The 20738-nt window shown below is 39.2% G+C and overlaps 1 protein-coding gene across 1 annotated transcript in view; it reads left to right on the forward strand.

Annotated features, from left to right (window-relative positions):
* The window catches only part of LOC111874058 (arginine/serine-rich coiled-coil protein 2), a 21555-nt gene continuing 817 nt past the window's right edge, over window positions 1-20738 (forward strand). Inside the window, exons 1-8 of the mRNA XM_023869225.2 lie at window positions 1-299; window positions 530-622; window positions 10607-10938; window positions 12221-12322; window positions 13723-13830; window positions 14390-14523; window positions 16521-16732; window positions 19451-19595. Of these exons, the coding sequence (XP_023724993.1) occupies window positions 237-299; window positions 530-622; window positions 10607-10938; window positions 12221-12322; window positions 13723-13830; window positions 14390-14523; window positions 16521-16732; window positions 19451-19595 (1189 nt within the window). The 5' untranslated portion in view covers window positions 1-236. The remainder of the gene's footprint in view (window positions 300-529; window positions 623-10606; window positions 10939-12220; window positions 12323-13722; window positions 13831-14389; window positions 14524-16520; window positions 16733-19450; window positions 19596-20738) is intronic.

Consider the following 20738-nt stretch of genomic DNA (forward strand, 5'->3'; position numbering starts at 1 on the left):
TCAAGATCACCAACGGAGGAATTCGCGTACATATTTTTCAGAGGCATTCATGTAATCTTGTTTTGTTAATATCACACATGTATATAAAACAATAAAACTCTTAGGCCAATATTCACTTTTAGGAATGTCGTGCAGGCTTACTTCGAAACATGTATCTGTTTTAAGTTTATAACTGTATAAACTGTGGCAACGGTTGGCAATGTTATACGTAACAATCTAATGGACAGGACGCCATAATGGAATCATTGGTGGGTTATGGAAGTGACGACGAAAGTGGTGAAAATTTTCAAGATACTAAGGTAAGCACCGTAGAAATATGCATTCCTCTATGATGCGTGTATTTAATCTTATATAAAGAATTAAATTAAGCATCAGTAGATGGGTTAACATCAGGGACCGTCTTGACGCCTACGCACAGGCTTTGGTCGATGCGAAAGTGCACAATGGATGCCTTTCGTGTTGCATAATTTTTGTAACTTAGAAGTAAAGTCTTTTATTTTTAGCTAGCTTTTCTGTGTTATAATTTCAGCATCAGAAGGACGACCTAGGTAGAGGTATGGACAGGATTCGGCAAGGTGAAGAAGATGTGAACTATGACAATGTGCAGATGGATATGAGTGAGGTAGGACATAAGTTATGCTTCTAAACTTGGGGCGGGAGGGACTGAAAGATTTTAAAGACATTGTAATGACCCTTATTATTTATTAAGGATAAACTTTGTCCCAGTTCGTTGATTTCAGTTTTATTGCATAATAATTTGTTTAATGCTAGATTTAAGTTGATTGTGACAGAAATGTAGATCCATAATAGACGTTAAATGTTTCCTGCATAGCAACCCCATTGTAACACAAAGTTGTAAGGGGAGAAATCAAAACTTTATGAATGCTTCAACCAGATACCTTTTAAAATGCAATATGCAATCGGAAATGTGTATAAAGATCGAAAAATATTAACACGCTCTGTTAAACATACTACCATGTGCATGGACAGTGGTGCCAATGCCATCGCAAGGCGAGATGTGTAAAGTTGCAACGCTCTGATCTTCAAATCAACACTCAACAATCACAAGATGTGATGGGGTGAGTACCAGCAGGCCAGGTATACTGAGCAAATCATACCAAGTAAGTGTTCAAATATCCTAGTATGTAGGAATAGCACACTGAGTGCAACAGCAGCTTGTGCCAAGACCACTTGTATCAGGGAAAGGTCTTGAGGTCTCGACGTAATTTTGAATGTGGGGAAGAGAATTATGATCCCAGTGGAATGTGGGAAATTTCAGACTTATTTCTGGAGTAACAGCAATGTTAGTAATTGTTTAATAGAGCTGCTGAGTTGTCTGTTCTGATGAACCTGTTGGGTTAACCCATTTTACCTACAAATGGCAGTTTGTTAATTCCATGGCTATCCATTTTAAGTATTTTACAGATAACTTTGTGGCAATCTGTAATATGCATCTGAGTGTTCACTGTTTTCATATTACATCTGCATGATCAGTTGGACTTTCTATGAAAAGTGTAATTGGTTGTCATATAAGGTTACACTCTTGATATTCTTGAACTTCTCCAGGAACCAGGGTGCAACACTGTAAGTCAGTGACATATGTCATTATGTAACAATTACAATTTCTGTTTTCTATACTTAAACATATGCTGGTGGGAAATTCAGACATTCTGGATTAATACTTTTCTCACCAGATGGCCGTGAGTATGTGTGGGTGATGTAAAGACACTGTATGTGTACAAGATTGTGAGATTATTTTAATCTGCTATATTACTTTTACTGGGGAATTGTCGTAGTATCAGTTCTACAGTCTCATGTGCAAAACTAATGTTCTACTAAACTTATTAAAAGGTATTCACATTAAAAGTTTTACACTACGTATTTCGACTAATGTGGTCATCATCAGGTGTAAGAAATTATGGAGACGGAAACTGCAGTCTTCTCTGTTGTTGCCTGGGTTAATATATGTATAGTCCCCTTGATGTGCATGTGTGATCAAGGTGGTGGGTTGTATTCCCACAGAATACAACTCACCACCTCGATCACACATGTGCATCAAGGGGTCTGTATATTAACAACCTAAGCAACGATAGAGAAGACCGTAGTTTCCTCACCCATAATTTCTTACACCCGACGATGACCACATTGGTCAAAACATGTAGTGTAAAACTTAAATGAATACCTTTTAATAAGTTTTACAGAACATTAGTTTTGCACGTGAAGCTTTAAAACTAATTACTAGATATATAATGTGTGTAATGGGGGCAGTCTACACAACAGTATTCATGAAAAACAAAATAGACACTATTGTGTCAACATTTGTTTTATTTTGCTGTTGACACTACATGTTTCGGCCCTTCTATTGGGCCATCATTAGGTGCACAATGCTGCTAGTCCAAGTTCTTGAATTGCCTGTAATTTCAGTATGGATCCATATTGTATTCTTGTGAGCCTTAAATCCAGAAATTTAATTTAAATTAAAACTTAAATACTTAGGCAGTAAAATTTAGAATTAAAAATTATCTCTTTAAAACTTTGTGACTGCTATGTGTGGATATGCTTTTCTGGTGGTAGAAGCAGTTATAGTGTGGGGTGCCTGCATATCGCGATATTCTCTCGTATATTAGGTCGTGTGGTTTTGACCTTGCGCTTGTCTTGTGGAACCTATGTTCATTATTCTGTTTTATCACCAAGCAGGTTGTTTTCTTGGAGTGTTCTGTAACACTTTATTAATTATTATGAGGTGTCGCTTGTGAGTGTGTTGTTATTAAACCCGTTCTTAGGTTGTTTAGTATATGTACTTATGTATACAGCCTGCTCCCTGTTAGGATGCTGTCACTATGTTGTAGTGGTTTGCCCTAGACTACTTGTGTGTGCGTGGGGGGGGACGGTATATGTGTGTATGTAGATTTGAGGGTTATGAGATGGGAGAGAATACTGTGGTTGAAGGGATGGAGGAGGGGTGGGGTTATTTGGTGTGTGTGTTTTTATTAGAATATTGAATATGGGGTTGTGGATATTGGTAAACGTATCGTTCATCTGTAGACTTTTCTTTATTATGTCACATGTACAATATCTTTCTGATGTGTTAAGTTTGGGTGCCTTCCCTTCTGTATGTAATATTTTCATGGTCTGGTCCATCGTGTCAAATGTATGTCCAGTTTCAAAAATGAGTTGTGTGAATTTATAATTTTGTTTATAGCATTTATATGTTCACTGTAGCAGACTTTGAATGTGCGTTCTGTCTGTCCGATATATTTGAGTGGGCATTCACCGCATTGTAACTGGTATATACCACTCAGGTTGTATGTCTCCTGGTATGTGACACACAGCAGGATGCATACTAATAAGATTTATAACTGATTGATTCTAAGTGAAAAGTGCAACAGGATGCTGCAGTATAATATTGTGGGAATTGCCTTATTATTTTTTTAGAAATAATATTTCTCTAATATGTGTAACTGAAGTTGCAGTACCGATCCATTTTCATTTCTATAAATATTGTGTAATTAAGGTACACCAGTTTCTGCAAGCCCGTGAGGTCTGCTACAGTGCCCTTTTTCCTGATAGTATCAGTATAGTAGGTGTGTAACTCATTTTGTCAACAAGTAGGGCTGATACATGATTTAATGCCGTCATTACTAGTATTTATTCACCAATTGTAGAAGCTCTTTTCATTGAACTGAGTTACATTGAGCTCTTTTGTTGTATGAAAATAATGAAACAAACAATCAAAACTCCCCTGTCTCCTCTCTCATCCAAAAACGTGTGTCACTTCTGTCATTACTTCAGCATCTAGAAACAGCCTAAACTAAGACCTACTTTGAATTCTCTTTGTGGTGCGTTATAGAGATGAGTTACCTTTACAAACATGAATAGAATTACAGTAAACAAAAATATACGATGGGCAGTCAAAAAGTTCCCGGAATGGTAGGACATATGGCAACGCTTACCTAATCACCTTCAAAGTAGGACCCTTGCGCGCACACACTTGCTCCATCGATCCTGCCATTGTTGGAAGCAGTGGTGGAAGGCTTCTTTTGGAATCTTCCAGATTTAATGTCCTCCATGGTTGTGAAACGTGTCCCCTTGAGGCCCATTTTCAGAGTAGGGAACAGTCAAAAGTCACTCAGAGCGAGATCTGGAGAGTACGGTAGTTGAGCGATGACACGAATGTTTTTCTTGGCAAGAAATTGTTGCACAATAAGCGATGTGTGCCTCGGTGTGTTATCGTGATGCATAAACCACTGTCCCTTACACTTGTTGCACTGCTTCCTTTGAACTGCATTGCACAACCTCTGCAAAACTTGCATGTAGAAATGGCCAGTAACAATCTGTCCAGGCGGTAAGAACTCGTGTTGCACCAAACCATTGATGTCAAAGAATGCAATGAGCATCACTTTGTCTTTTGATCTGACAAGGTGTGATTTTCTTGGCTGGCGAGGAGACAACGTTGTGTGCCACTCTGATGACTGCATCTTCGTCTCCGGGTCATAGGCGAACACCAGTGACAATCTTTTTGAGAAATGTCGGGTCCCTAGTACTTTTGTCAGATGATCGCCAGCGACCATCATGTGACATTCAATCTGATCCGTGCTCAGCTGCCTCAGAACAAACTTTGCACTGACACGTATCATCAGATCATTGGACAGAATGGCATGAATGGATCCGTGAGAGATACCAACTTCTTGCTCCATCTCCGCGATGGTCATTCTTTGATCACATTGAATCAGATGTCACACTTTTCCAATCATTTCTTCAGTTCTGGATGTCGAAGGTCTCCCGATGTGCTGGTCATACTCTAACCTTTCCTGCCCATTCTTAAACCAGGAAAATAAGTCATAAACTGTGGATTTCTTTAGTGCAGTATCACCATAAACTTGCTGCAGGGCCGATTGCATCTCTGAAGCAGATTTTCCAAATTTGCACATGAACTTGATGTTTGCATGCTGCTCATACCGCGACATTGCGCCGAATGACCAACACTCACGTCTAATTCAAACGGAACAGTAACAACACTGCACACTGAAACCTGTCCAAACCTGTTGCACCTGCGAGCAGACATGCTGAGCTCCCCACCACAACAGTGTGTGCTCTATCTTATTGCTCGTTCTCCGTCTGCAGGGGAAATCTGGGAACTTTTTGACTGCCCTACATGTTAGCAACAACTGCACTATAATAATTTACAATTACTAAGGGCGTTCCGTATATAATGCCTCCTATTTTTTTTAAAGAAAACTACAACAGATACAGAAATCATAATAACACAGTTAAATAGAGCAAGATTTCAGCTACTTACAGCTATTTTTCCACATAATCAGCACCATTCGTTATGCACTTTTGCCGTCAATGAACAAGAGCCTCTATGCCACACCCGTAAAAGTCTGTGCCAGCAGAGGCTAGCCACTTTCTTACAGCTGCAGTGATAGCATCGTTGTCTGGAAAATGTTGCCCACGTAGTCCGTCTTTCATAGGCCCAAATGGATGGAAGTCTGAAGGTGCTAAATTGGGGCTATAAGGTGGATGTGGTAGGACAGTCCAGCCAAACTTTGCAATGTGCGCGTTGGTCGCCAAACTGGTATGGGGTCTAGCGTTATCGTGTTACAAGCGAAAGGTTGTCTGCTTCTCTGGCCTGATTCGGGAAATACGGGCTTTCAGCTTAGTCAGCATCGTCTTGTAGCATTCAGAATTGACAGTCCCTGGTCGTTATCTGCTGATCTGTTCGGATGAGGCACTGTTCATTGTGAGGAGTGGCAGCTGAGCAGGGATGCCCATGGCGTGGCTCGTCGTGCACTTCACTTTCGCCACTGTTGAAACACACTACCCACCGAATCACTGTGCTGACATCCACTGTATTGTCTCCGTACACCTTTAGCAAGTGTCGATGGATGTCATTGGGTACAATTTGTTCGGCAGTGAGAAATTCAATAACACATTTCTCTTTCATACACACTTCTATGTTAGACGCCATTTTGGTAGACTGCTCTGCTGTCGTTATCTGTCACACGACAACCAAATTAACAGTACATTGTTCGGAAGGTTCAACCTTTACTACAACACCACCAACATCCAGCTCAGACGTTACATATTAACACAAAAAAATAGGAGGCATTATATACGGAACGCACCACGTATGTACATATATTCAGTATATTGTTTTCACCTAATTGGCCATCATTAGGTTCTGATGTATTCATGTTACACTTATTTTTTTTTAATTTATATGTTGGTTTATATAATATTTCAAACTATTATATGTTATCTCTTGGTCTCTTTGTTTCACATGCAGACTGTGAACTGCACTGACATAGAAGCAGTAGAAGTAATTTTATGTGATGCTCCAAGCTTTTACTTTGTATTCAGCAGAAATGAACATAACAAACCTGTTCCAATAATTCCTCCCATATCTATTCAGAGCTTCCATTCGAAACCCATTTTGACGAATGTTGCTGCCTCTTATCCTGGGCCCAGGCCAATTCATTGGGGCTGAAGAGCCAAAGAGACAAATTTAAAATCTCAATGAAACCAATCCATAGGAAATACAGTCACAACCAAACATATAACTAAGGTTACCCCAACCCATGAAATAAGGGAAAGAAAGAAGAAGAAGAAATGATAAAAAATAATGAACTGTTCACCAACTCCCACTTAAAAAACATAAAGGGCTTAAAAAAAGAAAAGCACTAAAAACCTTAGCATTGTAGTACTCTATAAGACAAAATAATCATTACCAACACCACGAATCATGGAAACCAAAATAGAAAGACCTAATGACCCCTCACGCACAGTAAAAGACAAAAAAGGCATTACAAAATAAAGCTCATAATTAAAGGAAGAATGATAGAAACAAATAACAATGAAAAGAATCAAAGCCAGAAATTCCAATCTTAATAAGGTAGCCAACAAATGCTTACAATTGGAAGAAAAAACCCAAATACCACAAAAGAAAATAAAGGGAAAATAAAAACGTGTTAACATTAAACAGGTTTTAATAATTTAATGAAAATATTGGTCTTGTAAAGCAAAAATAAGCACAGCCTTTTAAAACTTTAGAGGAAAGAATATACTTATCAGTAACCTCCAAAGTTAACATTTTAAAATAAACTACCCCCTGAAATTACTAGGAATAATAAGTGACATGTATAAAACTTTGTCCCCATGCTATTCAGTCAGTTCATTAATTTTAAGTCTGAGAAATAATTTTGTGTAACGTAGGTTGTCCCTGAAGAAGGAGCTAACAAGTGCCTCTGTAATGTAATGTTGGCTGAATGCTTAAGAAATAGGCCTAGACTGGCTCTTGCACTGTGGCCGTCAATGACCTATTGTTCAAAATGTTAGCAACACTGCCCACAGCCACACAGTGCAAAGGGCCAAGAATGTTCTGGTATTGCTGTGTGTGACCAAATTTTTTTATTATTTTTTAATTTCAAACCCTCATCTTGGAAACAAGAACGAACATCTCTCATTGCCTTGAACCAAGAATTTCATTCGTGGTTTTTCTCAGACATAGCCAATATTTCAAGCTAATCTCCACATAACACAGCTGGCTGGCTATATATGCAAAATGTTTTTAGAATGTGAATGTCATTCTGGTGTTTGTGTCCTGTAATGTTTTATTAACTGCTTTACAAATGCAGAATATAGTGAAGTGGCTTTTATCTTCCCAGAGAAGCTCTGCCCACTGAGGTCCTAGCAGGTGCCACAATAACAACAGAAGTAAAGCACATAATATGACAGCATAACAAACACTACAACCAGTCTGGGATTTCTCTATGTGTATATGCACATCTAGTTTTAGGTGGGCGCCAGTGGGGTAGGTCCACTAAAGATAAGTACACTTTAGTTGCTTGATTCACTGTACAAGGGGGTACCCAAAAGAAACTGAACTTATTTTTTTTTAAACTTATTTATTCAAATTTTAAGCACAAACCTTCAATCCCCTTCAAAGTACTCTCCACTTACACTAATACACTTGTGTAGTCTTTTATTCCATTTTTCAGAACATTGTCTAAATTCATCTTTTGAGATGCTTGACAACGCCTCTGTCGTTTTTTCCTTTCATGTCTCTTTTCGAGGAAACAAAAAAAGTCGCACGGGGCAAGGTCGGGTGAGTATGGAGGGTGAGGAACAGGGGTCATACCATTTTTGGTCAAGAATTGTCGTACAGACAGGGCTGTGTGAGCAGGGGCATTGTCATGATGGAAAAACCAGTCACCAGACTGCCACAAATCTGGCCGCTGAGCTCCAAGTCACTTCCGACAGCTCCACAATTTCTTCAATGGTCTGTCGTCGATCTTCCTTGATGATTTCACGAATTTTTTCAACATTTTCATGTGTTTGAGCCATGGAAGGATGACCAGAATGAGGTTTGTCATCAATTGACATTTCACCATTTTTGAAACGGGGAAAACCACTCAAACACTTGAGTTTTCCCCATAGCATCGTCCTTTTACGCTGTTTTTAACATTTCAAGTGTTTCTGTTCCACTTTTCCCGAGCAAAAAGCAGAATTTCACCACCGCACGCTGTTCACGAAAATCAGCCATTGCAAAAACGACGATCACACAAAACAGTTGTCACTATAAACTCTGCCGAAACTAGTCCTTACCTTCTGAAGCAACGGTAGTCGTCTTATCGACTCAGGAATGTTAGCTCTATACGCTCATAGCAGCAAAACGCGGTACTACAAAAGCTCTGCCCATAAAAAAATTAGTTCGGTTTCTTTTGGGTACCCCATCGTATATGCTCAGGTCACTCAGTTGTATCATTGCACGAGGTCTTGGGTTCATGGCCCAACAGGACTTGGTAAGAGGATTGTGTATCTTGTAATGGCAGAATGGTGGTGTGTGTATAGCCTGACAGAGGATGGTGTGATAGTAGGGTGTGGTCAGAGCAGTTCACCCTTTTCCTCTTGTTTTAAGATACAGGCAGCACTATCGTACATGTATTTAATGTAAATGCAGCAAACACTGTTAAACTGTATAGACAGTTTTGAACAGCAAGTAAGACAATCTGAAGGCAGCTTGAATAAAATTTTGTAGCAGGCTTTCCTTTGTCTTTAGGCTTGCAGACTGCTTTCGTTCAGAAAGTTCAGAACACCACTGAAACTGCTGCTAAGGAGTGGTCAGTATATTAACCTCAGCAGTGGCCTTGCCAACCCACAATAGGGTGAGAAGCCCTCAGCTGACATTATAATATATCTTGACTGGACAGAGGGAGAGATTTGGGCACATGTCCTCCATTTGTTAACTCTTCAAACTGCACCGCTCTGCTCAAAGCTCCCACATCCAGCGAAAAAGTTTTGGTGTGTTTCCAGAAGTGGACATGCATACTGCTAAACATACAGCGATGTAGCGGTGTCCGAGATTTGAACTTGGGTCCTCCAAAGAGCACTAGACCAGATACAACACACTGTTCTTTCTTGTATGTTAACCTATTGCAGATGCATCTTTCAGAAGTTTCTTCATTGTAAGGCAACATGAGACATTATTTACAGATATAAGTATGTTAAAGATTTTGTGCTCGTCAACATTAAACTACGCAGCCTTTAAATGATGGCCCCTAGAACTATCATGCAGAATACCCGATTGAACACCGGACTTTTCTTATGTGAAAGCAAGTACACATGGTATTATGACGTGCCCTGGTTCTTGGACTGGTTCATTTTAATGTAGTTGTTACACAGTCATGCAATTTACTTATAACCTTGTTTTAATTTTGTTACTAATTCTTTTATATTTACATGATGTGATTTTAGTATCTTGTTTAACGTAGAATCAGCAGTATAATACCGTATGCACCAAAATTATTCAGTACTGAAATGAAAAGACATCCTGTTGATACCACTGTCTATTCATGTGAAGGTCCCTTGCACGACAGAACATTCTCAAATCCTGAAGAAATGGTCCGATCACCATGTCCCTGTAGCGTTCTTGGGTGACAGTAAGAGCATTGTCTTCCTCATCCTCAATGAAATAGGGGCCTAATATACCATGTGCTGAGACAGCACACTATATCGTCACATGTGTACCGTGTAGCGGCTTTGGACAATAATATCTGACCGTTCAAAACCAAGGAAGCGAGTTATCTGATGACCACTTCTGTATGAGCGGAAATAATACTCAACTATTAATACTTTTCCCTACGTCAAGAGACCCATTTCCAACAACTGCCCAACACAACTTCCTTTTTGCTACTGGCAACACGTGCGGCTGGAGCTATGCCCCATTGACAAACGCACATGCGTGAGTTTCAGTACTGCATTTTTGGCGCATACTGTATTACTGTTTGGTCATTAAGTGATTTATTTTAATAGTTGGTATTCACAGATGGATTTCCACAACAGAAGTAAAAAATTGTATGTTGTGTAGTTACAAGAATTGAACACAGTACATTTTAAATTGTGGGATTTTCATTGGAAATATTAAAATTTATTTTAAGGGATTGTTTATTGAAGTAGATGAATGTCCAGTGATGGTGTTGATTGTTAGTAAAGCTTATGGTTCCAGGGGATGGAAACAATGGCTTTGACAGCAGTTGGCATGATAAGAGACTGGAACGGTCACGTATCCGAGGTTTGATTAATCCATCATCTCTTCTTTTATCAGGAGTCCAACAATAACCACACTGGTAGTAGCAATGAGGATGATAAGTCTTCTACAAAGTCGTCATCATCGTCTCGTTCATCTCGATGTTCTGACAACTCTTTGGCCAGTATTGGAGGTGGTGAACGAGGTAATAGGGGAGAGGACCCTGCGAAGGAAGGGAAATCTGGAAATGGGATGACCCCAACAGAAGCCAGCATCAAACGGCAAGAGGACAGTAGACACAAGATAGAAGATAGGCACAAGGAGAAATCATCTAAAGGAAGATCTGACAGAGAAAAGAAAGACCGTCATGAAAGTCGTAACAGCAAGGAGCATGGTCACCGTGACTACAGGTTAGCCATCTTTTCCTGACTGTTCAGTCTGCACAGTTTTCATGTCTGTTATTTTCCAGCTCATGTTTGAACCTTTTATAAAGACTGTCTTTGTTTGAGATAAGGCAGTTATTTTTGTTAGGTAATTCTGAGAGCGGAAAGGTTTTCTTAAATATTTTCATTTGTCTCAATATTTTCTGTTCAAAAAATGTTTTGTGTTTGAAGGTATCTGCCTTCTTGGATGTGATGCATTGTAATTTAGTTATTTACCTACATTTTGGAGGAGCCTCCTGCGTCAGTCTTCAGGGTGAAAGATTCTCCCACCTCTTCAGCTCTGAAGACAAAGGCAGCAGGTTTCTTTAGACATTTTGTAAATACATACCAGACTGCATGGTGTCACAGCCATGAAGACAGCAATCTTCATAGTCCCTGCCATGAGAATGTGAAATGTGAACATATTTCTTCATTCACTGCAAGATGTACTTTAGTTCTTTGAAGAGCACTATAACAGTGTTCCTGAATCTTTCTGTCTGGAATCTGGGAACTGTACAGTTTTGTTATATATCAGACTTCAGTTTTATGTAATGAAAATTTATGTTGAATACAGAGGAGCTCTGTCACATGCTAGCATAGTTGGTTGCAGCACTATGCTACAAGCCGGAAGGTTGTGGGTTCAAGTCCCGATGAGATTGGAACAGAAATGAGTACCATGACTCATCCTGGGGGGTAAAGGGTGGCTGGCTGGTGCGTAAGGCTGACAACCTCACCACCGTCTGTGAGCCGTTTGTCTAGAAAATGTGGGAACCTCCATGTCTCAAGACCCTCTGGGCATCCACAATCTCTTACAGGGATAGCTTTAACTTTTTCCCTCTACAGAACATCTCTAGAAGTTATGTATGTATCCTTATTTTAAAGAAAGCATTCCATCTTTCATCAATACCATCATGCAGTGTGAGATTATTCCTTGGTGTTTATGACATATGAGTTTAGTTTTTATATGCACATGATTTGATATCCCCCCCCCCAGTTACACATACACACAAGGTAATATAATGTCACACATTCTTCAGAATGCCATGGTAATGCTGCTTGATGGCTTGCATGTATGTTGGCCAGGGAGTGAAGCTGTACCTCTTCATACCATGGCTCTTAATGAATTAAGCACAGGAGTAACCTTAGTTTTAACAGTGTTTGTTGTTTAAGAGCATACTTTTTCATTTCTGTAATGATTATGCTTGCTAAACAAAAGCAGATCTATTTTAATAGATTTAATAACAGATAGTGTCAAAAATGTTCTCTACAGAGAAAATGAGCACTCTGGACACAGTAAAAGCCGGGATCGTGATCGTGCAAGGAGAGAAGATAGGAGAAGCAAGTCTCATAGCAGGGAGCGAGATAGGGAAAGGTGAGACGAAACTTGTACTCTGTAATAATTTTATGTTTTGAACTTATATTTCAATCTTGTATGTTTGGTAACTTTAAGACCTTAACCCGTTGCCGTGGTTTGACGTGTATGTTTCGTCAGGTATTTAAATCGTCTGGGGGGGTTCGACGTGTATGTTTCGTCCAGCTGCACACGTATGTTATAACGCCCATAATAATTGATGGTTTTGCTGTAGATTGTTAGATTTTTCACTGGCCTGTTGTCAGGAGGACTGTATTTAATGACACACGCGTTTAAGAGCGCTAAGTCGTCGTTACATATGCCTGTCTTGCAGCAACGTTCCTGTNTGTCCTCACAAATTACTGTAAGTTATGAATGAGACAAAATTTCAGTTATGCAAGTAAATGGTTGCATGGAACAGTTACTTATCATAAAGAGCTGGATCACGTATATTTATTGTGATGGAAAAGTTGAACTCTCAATATTGTTTTTAACCCAAGAAGGAAGAGAGAAACAGAATTTACAAATGCAGGATATGAGAAGGGCATACAGAATTTTGGAGACCTAGGCATTGAATGGAGGGTAATATTAATATTAAATAATACAGGGAGCATTTTTAGTGTGTGGACCAGGTCTTAGCCTCTGCTTGCTTTGAGGTGCATATGAATTTTGCCAATGACTCAGCATGCCTGATGGCTAAATACGTTTAGAACACTTCATATAATTAAAATATTATGGATATATTGGATACAGATCAAGTTTGTTTAGAGTTTGTATTGATGTTAACAGCAGTGTCTCAGAAGAACATAAATTAGTGGAAGTACAAAGTACAGGAAATTCCCTTCACATTAAAAGGGGGGGTTGCTTGTGATGGAAGATTAAAATAACAAGCTATGCACATTTGGAAACAAAATATCAGAGTGAAGAAAGCAGTCTTCTTGGATTTTGCACCGTGTATATGTGGTGTTAACCCCACATATACACGGTGCAAAATCCCAGAAGACTGCTTTCTTCATAGTCACCGCCGTGAAAGCCTCAAATCTTACAAAATATCAGAGTATTTTCATGCAAGTGTGAATGTGTGTGATTCAGTGTAGATGTTTATTCTGTTTTCTACTTGCAAAAGTTTTCCATATTAATCCATTGTGCAGTAACGGTAGGCTTGAGTTATGGTCATACTTAAGGGCCAGAGGGCTACCCAATGTGCCTGACTTCAAGTTTTCCATTTAATTTTTTCATTTGGGCATTTAAATAGGATTCCAGGCCCATGAAATATGTCGAATTAAAGAAGGTCTCAGGAGGAAATTTGTATTAGTTTTTCCTTTAGAAACGTTTTTGAAAATAATTTTAAATATGTTTTCTGTAGTGTGTGACCATGAAATGTGGATCATTGTTTGTGACGTTGGTTTCTAAATTTGCAGGCGGAGGTCACAGAGTCATGACCGAGGAAGCAGAAAACGTTCACACAGCCCTGGAGACAGACATATTTCATCTCGTTACAGGCGCTCACATAGCCGTGAGAGGGACAGGTACAGCTAAATAAATACTCTGGTTATGCCTTCAAACATCAGACTTAATGAATAATGGATAATAATAATAGTGGTAGGTAATTGTAATAAATGAGGAAATAAAAATTTAACAGAAATTATAAATGTGAGCTGGAGTTAGGAAACTCAGACATAGTTTTCAGTAAAATCCTCTGTTACATTGCATTGCATTACATTGCACTCCCTGGAACCACAGTTAGTCAGAATGGCTGTAGGATGTGGAATATGTCAGAAAAATACAAAAACATAATGTACAATACAACTGAAGGTTTCACGTAAGAAACCCAAAGAAAACACGTAATAAGAAAATAGCAAGTTCGCCTTTACAAATAATAGTTTTTTTTTTTCAGACTAATGCAAGTAAGTATAACTCAGATTTATTTAGCTTATATTTTATTATTTTGAACAGAAGATTCTTAAAGAAACTAGGTATTTCAAAATCCCAAATTGAAATGGTAGATCAGATTCTAGAAGCTACAGACAGAATTTGAACATTCAACTAGTGAGTCCGTCTCAGATATGTACTTGGAATTTTCTGCAGGAGCAGGCGATCCTCACCGAGCAGCCAGCGACATAGGTCACGAAGTCGTGATCGTGACCGTGGCAAATCCAGCAGCAGCAGTAGTGGCAGCAGCAGGCGAGGCGGCTACGAAAAGAAGCCAAACAAGTTAACACGTGAGTCTCGAGTCATACATTTTAATCTGGGATTTTTGTCCCAAGTTAGATTGTTCAGGATCTTTGTTTTCGCTGACACATCTGTAACATGACAATGGAGCAGTTTTGTACTATAAATAAAGGTATACCAATCAGGTTATTAGTAACAGAAATAAGCTTTTGGAGGAGATACATAAGGAGATAATACATGAATAATATGTGGAATGAGGTAATTTGAGAGGTTGGAGGAGAAAGGGAAACCATAACAGATTGAGTAGGTAACAATTGACATGGAATATTCATCAAATGGAAATCATCACTTGCTGGAAAAGGCATTGGAATGGAGTCCAGTAGGGCACTGGAAAGAATCTGGAATGAGACTGTAATGGAACTGGTTAGGGAAGGAGACCTGCCTAAGAAAGAAACAAAATTTGTGAGAGAGGGAATCTTGTCAGCAGGAATTCATAAAGAGAAATATTGGAAAGAAAAGGAAGACAGTTGTATGTGAAATTCTTTGGAGTCCATTACATTTTTAGTGTACTGCCTGGGCTGTGCTACAAGGGTAGGTTGCTGGAGCATGATCTTAACCATCATTATCTAGTACTTCTGTCAGAATGGGAATTGTACATACGCTGTGTGTTAACATTTAGGAATAACTTCTTCTAAAACAGATTTTACTACTACTTTTTAGTTTTATATCCTGCCAGCATTCTTACAGTCTTAGTTGGTAGTTACAGAAAAATGATTTAAAATGATTTTGCAAAGGGGTTTGGCCAGCCTAACGCCTCACAGTATCATCTTTCTTGAATTTGTTTATTCTTGGCTTAATTTGAAATGTTACTCTGTTAATATAACAAAATAGTGTCATGTGTTGGGTGTATGTCATACGACAAATACTCATGTACTTTGAAATAGGGCCTCCTTGATGAGAGGAGAGATCTGATTACTGCTGTCAACTACCGCCGATGTTGATGCCTTTCAGCATCACAATATTTTGTCATATAGCGTAGTGGTTAAGGCACTATGCTACAAGTCGGAAGGTTGTGGGTTCAAATACCAATGAGGTCATTGGATTTTTTTCAGTTGACCTAATCCTTCCAGCCGCACTATGGCCCTGGTGTTCACTCAACCTCTAACAGAAATGAGTACCAGGAATTAAATAAATAATTTTCCTGGGGAGTAAAGCGCGGCCGGCACGTAAGGCTGACAACCTTACTGCCATCTTTGAGCCGATTGTCTAGATAATGTGGAACCCTCAACATCTCACAACCCTATGGGCCTTCATGGCCTGTTACAGGGTTAGCTTTACTTACTTTTTATATACTGTGTTCTTGTATTCAGGGGTGTTGAATGTGTGTAAATCCGTGAAAACCTCAGGATGTTTCCTTTTTTACAATCACAATACTTTCTCATACTATGTGTATGAGAAAGTAAAATGAGCCTGAATTGATATTCACATATAATGTAGGTTCCGAACTTTAATGGATGTGTAATCAAAGAGTTACAGGAGCAGAGTTCACATTCCACAGAGTGTTGTAGAGCGCAAGGCATGCCACTTTTTCCTTTTGGATGTTTTTGTTATTGCAAGTTGGGGGTTTTGGAACATTTATCATGTACTGAAATGGGAGAAAACACTGATAGTGTGAAATAATAAGTAGCTTCTGTTTCAACACTAACATGTGTATAATTTGGGAAACTCATATGACATGTTGTTGCCATTTATTGTTAGGCATTGGAATGTTAACTGTTACTTGTGGGAAAACAGATTGATTGCTGCTGCCATAGTTGGTTCTTCTGCTGTATTTTTGTGTTTCTATCGGCCCTGGGGTTGACGCAGCTTGTGACAGAAGTGAATACCAGGAATCTTCCTGGGGGGTAAAGGGTGTCCTGCACGTAAGACTGACAACCTTACCGCCATCTGAGAGCTGATTGTCTAGAAGATGTGGGAGCCTCAACCTCTCACAACCCTAGGTTTTCCACAGCCTGTTATCGAGATAACTACCTTTTTTTTTTATCAGTCCTAGAGAGGTTGGGCATTGAGCTGAGGCCACCTGAGGCCCCACCAGCAGTGACACCCCAGCAGTTACTGCAGAAGTCAATTGAGCAGCAGGTACAGCAAGTGAAAACCAGTACTGGCATTGAGCTGCCGAAGTATTACAATCCTGCGGCCATGAATCCTGCACGCTATGCTGAGCAGATGCAGAAACGGAAACTGCTATGGGGAAACAAGGTGAGGAGTGATGGCTTCTTATGATGGATGTACCGATATTTGTGTTTTCTAACTTACAGTAACACAAACTTTGCCTGAACAACAATTGCTGCCTTGTGGAAGTAAGCCTTTCAGGTCTAGTGGTTGCTGTATATGCAACCTGCTTTAATACACAAAAACATGCATTATGCCCACAGTGTATTAGTGTTTCCTATGGTTTTCACAGTAAACAGCACCTGTTTCCCCAAACAGCATTAATCACTTGAGCTCTGTAGCAGAGAAGTGTGTTTCCTGTGACGTATGAACTGAATTTTTATATATTATTTAGATAAAATTCACTCTTTAAAGGGTCTAATGAGAATCTGACCTGTCCTAACTTTTGTATGCGTGTGTGTGTGCGGGTGGATGGAGGTTGATGGCTTTCTGCACATTTCATTTGAAAAGTCAGTTTCTTGACTGGATTAAATTTGATAAAGCTGTATACAATGGAACTCCAGTTTCATGTTTCATTTGGAAGTAGTGGGTTTGATGTCAGGTTGTAAAACATACTGGACTGCTAAACAATTTTGTTGTATGCTGCTGTGCTTTAGCCATGAAATTATTATTCTTTAACTTGTCATGTAAAAAAGTTACTGGAACATGTCATTTATTAATCACCCTTCTGTATTTTGTGAATAGAATGCAACTTCTATCTCTTTAAGGAAAGGAAGGAGATCATCATATAGTCTTTGTGCATCCCCCTTTCAACTTCTGAACCTGTGTACATATTTTCACAAAATTCGGTATGAACCTTACATTTTTATAATTCATCTGAACGTCATGCTTTTTAATCTGCAGTTGTGGGTTTGATTTCCGATGAGGTCATTTGATTTTTCAATTGACCTAATCCTTCCAGCCGCACTATGGCCCTGGGGTCAACTCAGCCTCTGATAGAAATGAGTACCAGGAATCTTCCTGGGGGTAAAGTGGGGCCAGCGTGTAAGGCTGACACCCTCAGTGCCACCTGTGAACTGATTGTATAGAAAATGTGCAAGTCTCGATGTCTCATAACCCTGTGGGTCTCCATGGCCTGTTACAGAGATAGCAATAGAGTTACAATCGATAATGACAACATGGCTGATACACAAACTTGTGAGGTGGGAGCAGTGCTTTTGTAACATAATGTTAAAAGAGTCCTGAGATGAGTCATGGCAACATAACTTAGAAAAATATGCATCTCTTAATAAGGAGCTAATTTTGTAGAATGTGAAACGTGGCAGTAACTGATGAACCACTGGAGCTAGGCATTTTAAATCTGGTGTAAATAAAGATCATAAACAGACATGACAGTGGTGCTGAACTTTTAAGTTGTTGCCAACAAGTTTAATGTAGACAAAATTCCAAAGTATGGCGTTAACAACAGCAAAAGTGATAATAGTAACAGTAACCTTTGATGTATTTATAGTTGCAAGAATAGAAAATTTGACTGAGTTCAATTACATGATCTCTGCATGAGTGCAGCACACTAGGCTCTATTGCATTCTGTTGCTGGATTATAAATGCACATTATTTGAATAAAATATTAAGAACATAAAATTTGTAGCACTTGAAGTCTTCAGTAGGAAAGCAGGCTGCTTAGTTTTACCTGGAATTTTGTGTTTAACACTTTATGTACAGTTCTACTTTTGGAAGCCTTCTGTAACCAAAGTTACAAACTTATTGCAACATTATGATCATATGCTGAGTGATTATCATTTCTGCATTGTGTCTACATGTATGAAAATATTTTTAGGAGCCGTCAACAAAGCAGTTGATCATAAAACTGATATTAAGATGTTAACATTGTTTTGTTTCATGTATACCACATCTTTCGATCTGCAAAGATAATTCTCAGGTGGTCTTTGAACTCATATCTATCATCTTCTTGATTTTAACCTACCATATATAACATGAATATTATTGTTTTATTGATGGAAATTAAATGTAAAAATGGACACATTTTAACTGACAATTTGATAATTACATATATGTAATCAGAGACCACCTGATGATGATCTCTGTATATCGAAATGTGGGTCATACAAAATAAAACTAACACCTTATTATCCCCCACCGATGGTGTCTTCTCCTTATTGTGGTGGTGGGGTTTGAGTGCTCCTGAGACTTGGAGAGCTATGCCGGCAGTAGCATAGATCCTGGTAGGGCTACCCAGGCTGGATAGGTCAAGGTGTAGGAGCCAGACGAAGGAAACCTGGTCCTCCAGGATGGGGATTGGGTGTGAGGCTAAAGACCCCACACCATAAAAACTAAATTGTTCAGCAAACAGATAATCGGCCTTGGATGGATGGATTGAACTGAAATCAACATCAGTGAATGAGCTTAGATGGTTGGAGGATGTATATGATCTCTGTAAAATGAAAGTGAAAGGATGGGGAGGAAAGATGAAGAATAGAGAAGAATGGAAGCAGATTGTTCAGTAGGACAAAGCTCACCCTGAGCTGAAGTGCCGAGGGGAATGAAGAAGGAAGGAACACCTTATCAGTTTTATAAGCAAGCTTCATGTTGATGGCTCCTAATAGAACCTTCAGTATACTGTGTGTTAAATTTTATGTTCTTTGATGTACAAATAGTTCGTATGAACAACAGATGGAAGGAGTTTGTTTTCCCCATATCTTTTTAAATTTGTATATAAGGTAATTTGTAACTAGTAGGAGTTGGATATAAAAAGGATTACCTTATAGTTACTTGTATCTATGACAGGCACAGACTCAGGAGGGGAAAACAGAGGAAGTGAAGGCTGCTCCAGTGTCAAACAATAAGTGGGAAGGAACAACATTTGCCCAAGACCAGGATGGAAAAATGACTGCTAAGTTCAAGCGGCTTATGGGCATAAAGAATGCTGGAGGTATGTGATTTTTCAACCATCAACGTACACCTAATTTTCCTTTAGAAACACTTTATATCTGGCACCTTAAATCACATGTAGGAATGGAAATAAAAGCATATATTGTCCTTGTATATTTTATAGTTGGCTTTTGTAATCACCGAGCATGGCCGGCTGTTGTTATAAGTAATATTTATTAATGGGATTAATGTGTGTTTGCATATGTTGGGAATCCAGATGAGGAGGATCCCATTCTTGCACTGTTGTGGGTGACTTAGGCCAGTTCTTTATGGGAAGGCCGGCAGAATTGGTCATCTTTCTTAGAATTTTGTGAGGTTTCAGAACCTTGGTTTTTCTTTTAGAACTTGAAATTTGACAGGTTCATCCAGTCATTTTGGAGTAGGCATTCTCTGAATCGACGTTTTTGAGATTATCCATCAAAGACCTGTCTCGTGCCGTTCAGAACTTAAGGTCAAGATTTTGCCAAGAAAGATAGCTGATTGGGAAACGAAAAAATGTTGAGACCTCCTTGTTTTCAAAACAAGTCGATTGGGGATCATGAGGGAGGCAACTTATGACAGGAGCTGGAGATCCTGAGCTATCTGCTGTCTCATAACAAGCCACTTCTACCCGGAGTATGTTCCCAGTCTTTCAAATGGTAGGATGCAAAGTCTGCGCTCATTGGAATTACTATATTAACCACTTAACTATTCAGCCAGCTGGGATACATTACTTATTAGCGATCAGTGTGTACCATGACAATTTATTTAACCATCGTGACTTAAATGAAGTACATCACATTATTAAAGTTAATTCCTGTAAACATAAGTGTAACTATCACTGCTAGTGTGCATGTTATGTAATAAAACTGAGGTATGTCTCAGTGATCATGGTGTGTGCGTCTGCATCCATGTTCCTTCTTTCCTGTTAAGACCAGATCTCCAGCTCAATGGATCCCAGGCAAAGCTAGTCACCACCCAAAGAACTGTGCAAATTCATAACCACCAGACCGGTGTCTGCTGGCACCAGCCCATCCTCCTACCTTCCCAGCATGTCACTATGACAACTGCTCACAAAGTGCAGGGAAAAGAGGTAAGGATGGTATCTGAGGCAGAGCAGTCATTGGCGTCATTGTCCGAGGAAGGCCATGGTTGTATCCGTTGT

This window comes from Cryptotermes secundus, unplaced genomic scaffold (assembly GCF_002891405.2).
Source record: "Cryptotermes secundus unplaced genomic scaffold, Csec_1.0 scaffold1991, whole genome shotgun sequence".
NCBI classification, from domain to species: Eukaryota; Metazoa; Arthropoda; class Insecta; order Blattodea; family Kalotermitidae; genus Cryptotermes; species Cryptotermes secundus.